General features: G+C 35.6%; 1 protein-coding gene across 3 annotated transcripts in view; it reads left to right on the top strand.

The window, feature by feature from the left end:
• Positions 1 to 12,162, top strand: part of ANKRD12 (ankyrin repeat domain 12) — a 114,866-nt gene that overhangs the window by 34,495 nt on the left and 68,209 nt on the right. For all 3 annotated transcript variants that reach the window (XM_082667438.1, XM_082667439.1, XM_082667437.1), the window contains exon 3: positions 8,267 to 8,414. In XM_082667438.1, the coding sequence (XP_082523564.1) occupies positions 8,267 to 8,414 (148 nt within the window). The remainder of the gene's footprint in view (positions 1 to 8,266; positions 8,415 to 12,162) is intronic.

Below are 12,162 nucleotides of genomic sequence, written 5' to 3'. Positions count from 1 at the left end.
AGAGAAGTTTCTCTTGAATACTTTTTTCCTTGCTTTCCCAGCTGCCATAATTTTTATTGAAAACTGGACAGTTTAGGTCATATATTATAGCAGCTCTGGATTCTCATTATTTCCCACCTAACAGTTGTAACTGTTGCTAGTTTTTTGTTTGCTTTTAGTAAAATGTCAGGTTTTGCAGTGTTTGTTACTTTGTCACAACCACTGGTGTCTAGGTTTTTGGGGGGTTTGTTTGTTTGTTTAGTCTTGCTTTTCTAGGGGTTGCCCCATACGTACGTGGATTAGTTAGCAACCATTGGTTGGTCAGGCGTTGTGCTCAAACGTGAGCCAGTAGGGCTTCCACCTTCCACTGATAGATATACATGTGTGTTGGGGAGTGTGCTCAATGTTAAGGCATTTTTCAGGTAAGCCCTAGCAGTTACTTTCTGTCGGGCTCACCCAGGAGTTCCCTCATGTGTGCAGGCTCCTTGTTGACTAAGGATGGTGTAGAGAGCTTGGACCCTTGTAGACCTCCCCAGTGTGTGCACACAGTCTCCCTGAGTGAGTGAGGGGTCTGTGCAGAGCTTAGCCCTTCTCAGGTCTTCCCCACATACTTACCCTGTCTGCCAGGGATGAGTGCCAGGGATGAGTGGCTGTCTTATCTAGTGCCCCCATGGCTCTCTGATTTCTGCAATCTCCCTGTTAAATTTCTGGCTTGTCTACTGGCTGCTGCTCCCCCACAGTGGGACCACAGCCGTAGGCTAATAGAACTATGGGGTTTTTTTCCACTCCATTCCTTTCCTACCCTGCTTGCTATTTTTATCAACGGAGTGACTGGGTGGTGGGGTTTTGGCCTTCTGTGTCAATTCAAGTTGACTCTTTGGCAGCAAAGATGCTGGTTTTCATTGCCAGCCCCACCCTGGAACTACTTCATGCAAACTAAGCATTAGCCAGGAAATGAGAACAACCCCAGGCAAGAATGCCGAAGACAATCACTCTTCTTATCCGTAGTTCAGCAGTTTTTCTTATTGAAAATGCTTCTCAATTTGTTGTTTTTGTTCGATTTCTAGAGCCTTGAAATGGTGGTTTTCGACAGTTTGTCCAGGTTTATAGTTATTCCTTGGAGAGATAAGTTGCCAGTATCTTCATTCTACTATGGACAAAAGTTTCCCAAAATATATTTTAATGTGCCAAATCTTAAGGAGCGTGAGTTCACTAATTTATTCATTTTATTCAACAGACCTTACATGGGATGCTTATTGTGTTGTGTGCCTCTCCTATGACCCTTGAAATAAAACAGTGATTGGTGGGACTTCCCTGGTGGTCCAGTGGTTAAGACTCTGCGCTTCCACTTCAGGGGGCATGTGTATAATCCCTGGTTGGGGAACTAAGATCCCGCATGCTGTGCTGTGCGGTGAAAAAAAAAAAAAAAACAGTGGTTAAGGCTTGGTCTAAATCTTTATGAAGACTCTTAAGTAATTGCTCTATCTCTGTGTCTGAAGTGTTTTGCTCTCAGGACCCCTTGATACTTTTTAGCATAACTGAGGAGGCTAAAGGGCTTTTCTGTATGTGGGTATGTCTGTTGACATTTACACAATCAGAAATTAAAACTGAGAAAAAATTTAAATTTATTAATTGGTTTAAAAAAACAGTATAACTGTTACATGTTAATAATATATTTTTATGAAACACAACTGTATATTCCAAGACAGTATCGGTGAGAAGAGTGTCATTGGTTTTGCAAATATCTTTAATGTGTGGCTTAACAGGAAGGTAGCCAGATGCTCATCTGCTTCTGCAATCCGGATGTTCAGATATCTCTTGTCACATAATCTCAAGGCTCAAATACACATTCTTTAGAGAATGAGAGAGAAAGATACACTAACATCTTAGTGTTATTGTGAGCATATTTCTGACTTCGCATTTCCCCTGAAATGGTCTCAGGGACCATACTTTGTTCACACTAATGAAAGTATTTGAGTGTACAGTGATGGGGCAAAGGAGAGAAGCAGTCAGTTCTAGGGTGTTCAGGGGTGGTCTCACAGTGGAAAAGATACCTAATCTGGATTCTCAAGCATGTGACTAGCAGGAAAATGAGAGTAAAGAGTAAACTTAAGCAGGAGATGTAAAAAAGACAAGAATCTGTTAAAGTAATGCATACAGAGTTAGGATGTAGCCTTTGAAGGGTGGAGGGTAGGAGATAAGCATTAGACAGGGGCCAGTTCATTATGGCCTTGTGTTCCTTGCTAAAGATCTTGAAATTTATCCTGTAGCCAGTGAGCCAGAAGGGAAGGGCCATGGCAGAAACCAGTTAGAGTATTATTTAAAAATCCAAGCAGAAGGCAGTGTGGGCAGTGGCTGTGGGAATAGAAGTGGCAGATCTAAAAGATATTGAATTACTGAAACTTGTGTATGTATAGAAGAAGTTGTCTGGGTCCACTCTGAAGTTGATTGGACTATTCCCTGAGAGGGCACTCAGGAAAAGGGACAGGTTGTTTGAAGAAGAATGTTTGGTTTGTACTTGTTGAATTTAGTTCATCATCGGAGCATCCAATAGAAGTATCAGTTAGATAGTATTAGTTAGATATGCGTCTAGAGGTAAGAACAGCTAGACTGGAAATAAATGTATGAGGATTTGTGGAAAAGTGATCTATAGGTATCGAGATGTCACCTAAAGAGAGTGGGGCAAGAATGGAGGAGAGCATACCCTGAGGAATTCAGATATTTTAGGAGTCAGGAGAGGGGGAGCAAGGAGGACAGAGAGAGAAGCAGAAGTTACACGGCAAAGAGTGGCGAGGGGGTCTGTATGACAAATGCCGCAACAGTTAATAGGAAAGACCAGACCATTGTCAGTAGAGATACCTTACAGTGACCTGGGTAAAGGTGACCTCAGTAGAGTTGTGGGGACAGAGTACAATGTGAGATTTGAGGAAAGAATTATAACTTTTATTTCTAAATGCTTAAATATAGTGAAGGTTGCATTTGTGAAATTACATGTGAGCTACTTGGTTTTTGGATTTGAATTTATAAGGCTAAAGTTGTTGAAGCTTTTATTCTTCTAGGTACTTCGTATTATTTTTTGAAGATTGCCACTAAATATGCAGTAGTCCTGACCATTGCCTTCATAACAGTGTGATTTCTTAAAACTATAGAGGCAAGCAAAAATCAAACACTTTTTACTAATGTATTTCTATTAAAAATATTGCTTAGGTAAGTTAAGAATACTTATTAATCATTAGATTTATAAGATAAATAGGAAGAATAAACACAAACTATTAAATTCCTTAATTATTAACAGTTGGCTTACCTAAAGGGCTATATTTAACTGTTCTCAATCTCAGTTGAATCATTCAGTGTTTTTTTTCAAGACCACATGTGTGTTTGGGTAATGGTCAAAAGCCCTTCTGAGGCAGTATGCGAGGTGCTTACTGCCATGCTTTGGGATTTCTGAGCAGCTTGACATCCAAAGCTGTTGTTAGAAGTAATTTTCTTTAGTTTTAAATAGATATTTGAACTGTTTATTTGCACCTTAAGAGAGGAAGGGCCATAACTTCCATTCCAAATTTCTTGCTTATAGACCATGTTACTACTGCTTCTTAGGACAAAATAAAGTTAGAAGAGAGGGAAGGAGAGAAGGCGGCATGACCATCTTATTCACTTATTTATTTGTAAAGCGTATTCTTAGGATTGTCTTTTCTTGGTGAGTGATTGGCCTTGAAACCAGCCTCTAGCTTCTGCTGAGTTTTTCCTTCCATAAAATTTTTAGAAGTGAATATTATATAGCTGTTCTCTTATGTAAATATAGACCGTATTTACAGCTTAATATGACACAGACATTGCTGTTATAAGATTCTAAATTTAAAAATAACCTGAACCAAAGTTTAATTTTTAAATGCATTTAAATAGACAATAATTTTAAATAATCCCATTCTATAGCAATATGCTTTTTATATAAAGTGCTTTTATTACCATGTTAAATATTACAATAGTCAGGGGTTCATCAAAAATGTCTCCTCAAAATTCTTCAAATATTTTATCCTTTCACTGCTAATCTGTGGGATTTTTTTCCCCATTGGTTTTAGTTTAAAATTTTTTCCACTGACATTTTTAACTATAAATTAGCTATAATTTGCAAAACAAAATCTTTCATCAATCCTTTTCTGATAAGCTAAAACCCGGGTTAAATTCATAAAGTGTGAGAGAGTGGATGTTAATCGTCTGCCTTTCTAAATAGCTCTGCCCTATCCTTTTCATCATCAGTATAGTTCAGACCTTCATTATCTCCTATCCCCATGATAACTGAGAACTTTTCTTTTATTATTCAAGTAATGTAATAATGTTCATTACAGAGGAATTAGAAAATGTATATAAGAATAATGAAAATAGAAATTGCCTTGTCTGAGATGAAGCATCTGAGGTTTTACCCTACTTGCAAGCTAATTAGTTTCATGGATTATGGCAGAAGACATGAGACTGCTGGGTCAGATAGAGAGGCAAGCATTTTTTCTCATAGCAATCGCTGTAGCCATATATCACCATTTGTGCCTGTTCTCTGAGCCCTGTTTCTCACAAAGGGATGCAAAGAAGGCCAGGTGACAACTACATATACAGTGGATTGTATTATAGGAGAGGAATCCCAAATCTTTCTAATGGGCAATAAATCTACCTGACCTTTGCCCTAAAGGGAGAAATTATTTATTACACTGAACAGTGAACAGGTCTGAACTACCCTTTGCTCCAGAGGGAGAAACTTTCTCTGTCTTCCAAGGCTATTCTCTATACAGATATCCTTGGAAAGATAGAATAAAGGGATTTAGTGCTTCTGCTTGCAAGATATGCAGAAATGCAAGAGAGCTATAGAAAATTGTCTCCCAGCACACCTGTAATGCCATTACCCACAGATAGCCATTAACATTTTGGTTTATATACTTCAAGCGGTTTTTGTTTTTTTTCTTTTTTCTTTTTTTCTAGGTAAATTTTTACCTCTTATTTTTTTCTGTCTTGAGTTGGTAAAGGCTACCAACACATTGTTTAATATCAGCAGTGATAGAGGATCATTCGTGTCTTGCCATTAATACTTTCACTGCTATGTATGATAGCTGTTGTAGGTTATTGAAAGAAAATCATTAATATAAATGAAAAAGACTTAAATTATTTTAAAATAAAAAAAGTCTGACTCTTAGTTTTATTAGGTCATGGATATGAAAGAAGAATGTGCCAGTGATTCTCTCCTGAATTGACAAGAGTATTTATACCATTTGATGATATAGAAATTTTAAGACAATCAGAAGTAGTTTTTTCTTTTTTTTTTCTCCCCCTTTTCCATAGCTATTTCTTTTGAAAGTTACTTTCCCCATATCTGAAAATAATTTTTATTGTTAAGATTCTCACAAAAACACTTTGTTCAAGTAACACTTTTAAGGACAATTTTATTTTACAGAGAACAGAATAAGTTGGTAGCAGGAATGAATATTCACACTAATCACCATATTGCTCAGGAGAGTATGATTGATAAATTGTTGTGAACATTTTTCATTTAACATATTAAATTGGTTTCTCTTGTTTTATGGCACAGAACAGTATCTTTACTCACACAAGTGCAAGGGAGAAGGGACATTCTAATGTTTTTCTTAATTCTTTTTTTAATAACAAAGATTTGTATTTCTAAGGAAAATCTCTAGAACTTTGTTGGCTAACCATTTTACTAATCATGCCTTTTTGTTTCTGATTCTTTGACATCTGGGACCTCAGTGACCCTGGGGAGACTGCCCTTCCCAGGGCTACTCAGTTCCCAGAGATAGTAAACAATTTATGTGTGACCACACCTTTCATATGCAAACCAACCAATCCAGAGTCCATCCCCAACCACCAACTATATCCAGCTCTCACACTCTGGGCCACTATCCCCCTGCCCTAATAACAGTCACCCCAGAACCAGGTACCAGACAGCTAGAGAAACAACACCTATACCCTAGAGTCTGCTGAAATTATGCAAACTAGCCAACCCTAAACCTGCTTGCTCTGCCTTGCCTTTTTCTTCCTGTGGAAACCGCAATAAAAGCTTTGACTCACATTTCCTTCCCCTCTCTCTGCTTCCTGAACCTCCTAGGTGCTTCCCCCGGTGGCACCTCATGGTGCGGCATGCCTCCTCTTCTTGGGAGCTGTGAGTAACAAACTCTCTTTTCAGTGGCAGCGATCTCTTGATCTGTTGGCCTCACTATACCAGAATAATAATAAAATCGACGTTTTAAAACAACCTTATAAGCAAAAGGCATGCCTGTGAAGCTCCATTTCATTAGCAGAAGTAAGAAAACAGCGTAAGAGGATTTTCCTTTACACCTGGGAAATAAATACTTTTATTCTTCACTAATCTTTACCAGTTAAGATATAAGGAAGTCACATTCTCTTCCTAATTTGCTAATAGGTTTATCAAGAATGAATGTAGGGTCTATTTAGATGTTATTGTCACCTGTTAACACCATAATAAGATTTTTCCTTTTGATATAATGAATTGTCTTGAGGTTTTCTAATAATGAACTATTCTTATATTCTTTGGGTGAATCCTGCTTGATTATGATATATTATCTTTCTAAGGCACTAACTTTGATTGGACAGTTTATTTAGGATAGTTTATTGTTTCATTTATTTCATAAGCAATTTAGGTATAATTTCTATCTTGAACCCTTCTTAGGTATTAGTTTTATTTCACACTTGTAAAATGGATTGGGTATCTTCTAATCTTATTTCTGTGTTGTAGTATTGTTTATATGAAATGGGAAATATATTTTCCCTGAATTTTTAATTTAAAACCTCTCATAAAATCTTCTGGAATAGGTACCCTTTTTAGACGTAAAATCTTTGGCTATAGATTTATTGTTTTCTATGATCATTGGTCTATTCAGGTTTTCTGTTTCTTTCATGAGCCAGTGTTTGATAATACATGTTTTCCAAGAAAATAATCCATTTTTCCAGTCCTTAAAATTACAATTGTATAAAAATGAATACAGTATTCTTTTGTAACTTTTTTTTTTTTTTTGCGGTACGTGGGCCTCTCACTGTTGTGGCCTCTCCCGTTGTGGAGCACAGGCTCCAGACGCGCAGGCTCAGCAGCCATGGCTCACGGGCCCAGCCGCTCTGCGGCATGTGGGATCTTCCCGGACCGGGGCACGAACTCGTGTCCCCTGCATCAGCAGGCGGACTCTCAACCACTGCGCCACCAGGGAAGCCCTCTTTTGTAACTTTTTAATATCCCCTCTGGAATTGTATTTTAGGTCTCAATCCCAGTCTTTTTTTTTTTCCTGTTTTTTTTTTTTCCCTCTTCATATTTTCATGATTAGACTCACTAAAAGCTTTATTATATTGCTCTTTTTTGTGTGTGTGGTACACGGGCCTCTCACTGTTGTGGCCTCGCCCGTTGCGGAGCACAGGCTCCAAACGCGTAGGTTCAGCGGCCATGGCTCACAGGCCCAGCCGCTCCGCGGCATGTGGGATCCTCCCAGACCGGGGCACAAATCCATGTCCACTGCATCGGCAGGTGGACTCTCAACCACTGCGCCACCAGGGAAGCCCTATTTTGCTCTTTTTGAATCATCTTTTCGTTGATAAATGCTACTTTTTAAAAAAATTCAGTATTTTTTTTTATGCCCCTTCTTCCCACTCTTCCTTCCTTTATTTTCTGGCTTGGGTCGAAAGCTCGTGTCTTCTGCAGTCTGAGTCTACTCATTTTCTTCTGAAAATCTCTATGGTTATGATATCTATCATTTATTATCATAGTTTTATGCTCACCTGCTAGGTGATGTGGCTTAGTTCTTAGTATCTAGCATGTTTTTCCAAAGGAGTTTTCATAGCCCAGTTAGATGTGCTGTATGTACCAATTCAGATGTTGGATCATAAGAGTGAACTTGGTAATTGCTGTAGGCATGAGGGTAGGATACTTTATCTAAATGAGTGGACACATGGAATTAATAAAATACAATCTGCTTAATTCAATCTAGACTGCTTTTTCTGATTTATATATTTGTTTATTGGTGATGATGTCTATCTTAGACATAGAGTTCCATTATATTCAAGATATTTCGTTTTATTGTTATTTTAAAATTATATTACTAAGTAAAAGGGAATATGAAATAAGTTAGAAAACACATTATGATTGTTGAAAGTGGGCCTTAAGGACATTGAGGACAACGATGGTTTGTAGTAATACTCTTTCTACTTTATATAAAGTATTTTTTAATACTGTATTGCTCAGCTAATATTGTTATAAGTTTATTCATATTTAATTTTTTAATAGAGTAAAGACAAGATTGCATCCTATAGCAAAACTCCAAAAATTGATCGGAGTGATGTGGGCAAGGAGATGAAAGAGAAATCGTCCATGAAACGTAAACTTCCTTTTACCATCAGCCCATCAAGAAATGAAGACCGAGATTCAGACACAGGTAGGAAATTTTGTTGTTTCCTGGTAAAATCATAATCCTTCTTTTACTGTGATTTTCTTTCTCATTCCTTGTTCACTGCATTTTAGAGAGAAATATTTGTATTTCAGAATTTCAGGTTTATCATTGGGGCAGAAATTCATATATTCCTCACCCAAATTTGATTTCTATTATAGATAAAAGCAATTAGCTTTTTTTCTCAGTCTCAGTGTTTATTACAAATTTCTTACCACTTTAAGAACTTAATTTCTTGAGGAGCATTTCAGTGATGAAAATTTACTTAGTAATATGGAGCATTGATATGGTAGATTTGAGAAAAAGCTGTTGAGTTTTTGTGAACAAATTATTGAACCCACCAAAGAAAAAAAGTTAGGCATTTTAGATTCAGAAATGAATCAGAAATATGTCCCTTTCAAAAAAAAGAAGAAAAATATTGAGGCTTCCTAAGCCCAGTTCATAGTACTTTCTTCCTCAAAACTTTTGCTATGTCAGGAATGATACTTGACATCAGTAAATCCCAGTTATTTGTAATAGATTAAAACCTTATTACCACTATCTGATAAATTACTAGGTTGTATTTTAGCCCTGAACTAATCGTTTCTTGAAACTAATATAAACTTGAATGTTCGTTATTTATCATAATTGTTTTAGCCCCTGAATGAAGTATTGGTAATGAACTGTTCTTAAGAATGTTTTAGTTTCACTCAAAGAAAAATCAGTGTTACATGCTAAATTTATGTACAGAGATCATATCCTACTTTTATCTTTCTAGCCATCTTAATCATCAGTATGGGAATGATCTTGACTCCAGAATCTGTGAAAATAGACTTTTTGAAAGACTATTTTCAAAAGACTAGACTTTTGAAACTCCTTGTGCTAATCTTTAGAAAATACTTAATTTTAGTATACACTGTTAGTAAGTAGATTTCCTTTTGTATGTTTGGCTGTTTCTCTTAGCTTGAACTAAAAATTTTTCTTAAACGCTTATGACAGTTTTAAACTTTGAAAATTGCTCTTTTATTGAGTGATTAAGAAATTATGTGCTTTGTTCATTTTAAGTTACACTGTCTTCTTCTAGAGGTTCAGAATCTTTCTTTTTTTTTTGAAGCCTTGACTCTCCTTTTTTTTTTTTTTTTTTTGCGGTACGCGGGCCTCTCACTGTTGTGGCCTCTCCTGTTGCGGAGCACAGGCTCAGCGGCCATGGCTCACAAGCCTCCCAGACCGGGGCACGAACCCATGTCCCCTGCATCGGCAGGCGGACTCTCAACCACTGCGCCAGCAGGGAAGCCCTTGACTCTCCTTATTTTTACAAATTGTTCTCAAGGTATTACTAGGTCACTTAGCTGAGAAGAAGGTGCTTCTGTGCCTTCGAATATACAAGATTTAACTTGTCTCATACTCTCTCCTTAGAAACCCTTTTGCTAGTCATTTTTAAAGTACTTACATTAACCAGGTTTTGTTTTCCAGTGACAGTGATAATCCTACTAGTAGTTTGAAGAAGGGACTTAGAAATAAGGTTTCAAAATAATACACTTCCCATGAGAACCTTTGTTATTAGATCCAGTGGGTTATTTGTCTTTTATTCAGTGTAAAATAAAAGAAAGACTTAGGAAGACATGAACTTTAGGCACTGAATAAACATAGTCTAATTCATACTTTATTGATTGGATTATATGCTTATCCCCTGCTACAGTCTTTCCACTATTTGAATTTAGTGGGACATTGCAGCTCTCTCTAAGACTGTTTCATAAAACAGACTCTTACTTTATTTTTTTTTTTTGAAAAGGTTACATGGCTAACATTAAATGAGATTTTGATGGACTTAAACATGTATATCTATATTTTTGGTAGGCTGAATTTATAAATTTTAGTAAATAACAGATGAAGGCTTTAGTTTTGCACGCACACACATACACACACATCCAAAGCATTAAGAAGAATTTCCCCAGGCCCAAGGCAAAACGTCTTATTTTCATAATTTTAAAAGAAGAGTTCAGAGTACCATTAACTGGTATTTTCCATATGAAAGATAGTTATAGCACCAAACCCCGTATTTGACATTGATCTTTTTAAAATTTTAAATCATTAGCTGAAACTATACAGAATAAACTATAAAAGGGAGAAATATTTATAACATATATGACAACCCTTATCTTAATATAATTAGTAATTAAAGTTCTCTTAAATGTGAAGAGAAAAATACAGAAATGGGAGAATGGACAAAAGATAGAAGCAAGTAGTTCAGAACAACAGAATTACGGTTGGTGAAGAAATATATGAAATGTATTAATAGTACTCAGAGAAATAGAGTTTACAATGATTGACAAAACTGTCATTGGCTTAAATCATACAAACTGGTCACTGGTTTGAAATAGGAACTTGCTTTAGTTTGTCTAAATTATGGAACTACCTTGTTGAAGGTAGATATAACAGCATATGTTAAAAACTAAAAGTTTGTTAACATTTGATTTATTCTTTCTTTCGTCATTTATTCTATATAAATAATTATTGATGAGAGTAAAAATTATCTTCAAGTATATTTCTCTCAGCTTTCTTTGTAATAGAAAAAACAAAACAGGAAAAGATTGTCAAGAAATATAGGATTTGGTAAATTATGGTAAATCCAATGAAGAAATATGATCTTTTACCCTTAAAAATAACAATTGTAGAGGAATAAACTGTATGGAAATATGTTCACAGTATACAAAGTAAAAATGTAGGTTATGAAATAATAGGTACTGTTTGCATTATGTCATATTCTTTATATTTGTATGCATATGCACACAGGACATACATTAACACACATACAGAAAGATAAGATTGTTTAAATATAGAGACTGTTTCATTGTAGAACTAAGGCTAAACCTAGTGGGTTTATTAAAGGTCCTGAACAAAAATGTAAATATTATAAGCCCTGACTTAGGTGAAAAATAAAAGAATAGGGAGTGGGGAATAAGGAGAAAATGCTAAGAGTGCTACTCAACTCATCATCTCTCATAGCAAGGGATTAACTGAAATTGTCTGAAACTGAAATATGTTTTTAATCTTTAAAACTTTTAATCTTTCATTTAAAATTTTACCTATATGTTTATATATGTGTATGTTTATACTTTAGTATATGGTATCTCTTATAGAGAAGAGCAATTCCTTTAGTTTATTTTCTTTTTATGTTGGGTTAAACTAAAGTTAATCTTTCAGATTTTTATTTAAATATAGCACATATGTATGATATTTTCTTATTCTTACATAAGTTGATTTCTCACTCTCTCTCTCTCTCTCCTAGTTCCTCTGTCTTTATATACATTTAGAAGGATGCTTGGCATGATGCTCATGAGATGTTAACATTTTGTTTCCAGGATTTGGAATGATTTGTTACTTTCTTCTTTGTATTCTTTATATGCCTTGAATTTTTAAAATAATAAACATACATTATTTTTATAAAACACGGTCATTATTTTTTTTTAAGACATTCATATTGTCCAAGGAAGATTCAATGGTCCTCAAAATCAGCAGTAATGCCATCAACCGGCTGAGTCATTCCTAGTCTTCGTTTTGAGATACCCTAGTGTGTCTTAAACTTTCCAAATTCTCAATTATTTACTGTTTATTAATTTTTTAAAAGATAACACTTTTTAGAAAAGAAATTCAGATAAAGTTTTGAGGAAAATTACAGCATAATTCAAAGTCATGCCCGTGAGTTCTTATAGCTGTATCATAATACTGTTCATTTCAGCAAATTTCCAGTATATCT

This window comes from Grampus griseus, assembly GCF_964374135.1.
Source record: "Grampus griseus genome assembly, chromosome: 12".
Classification (NCBI taxonomy): domain Eukaryota; kingdom Metazoa; phylum Chordata; class Mammalia; order Artiodactyla; family Delphinidae; genus Grampus; species Grampus griseus.
The sequence above is the reverse complement of the archived record's forward strand: the minus strand, read 5'-3'. Positions and strand labels throughout refer to the sequence as shown.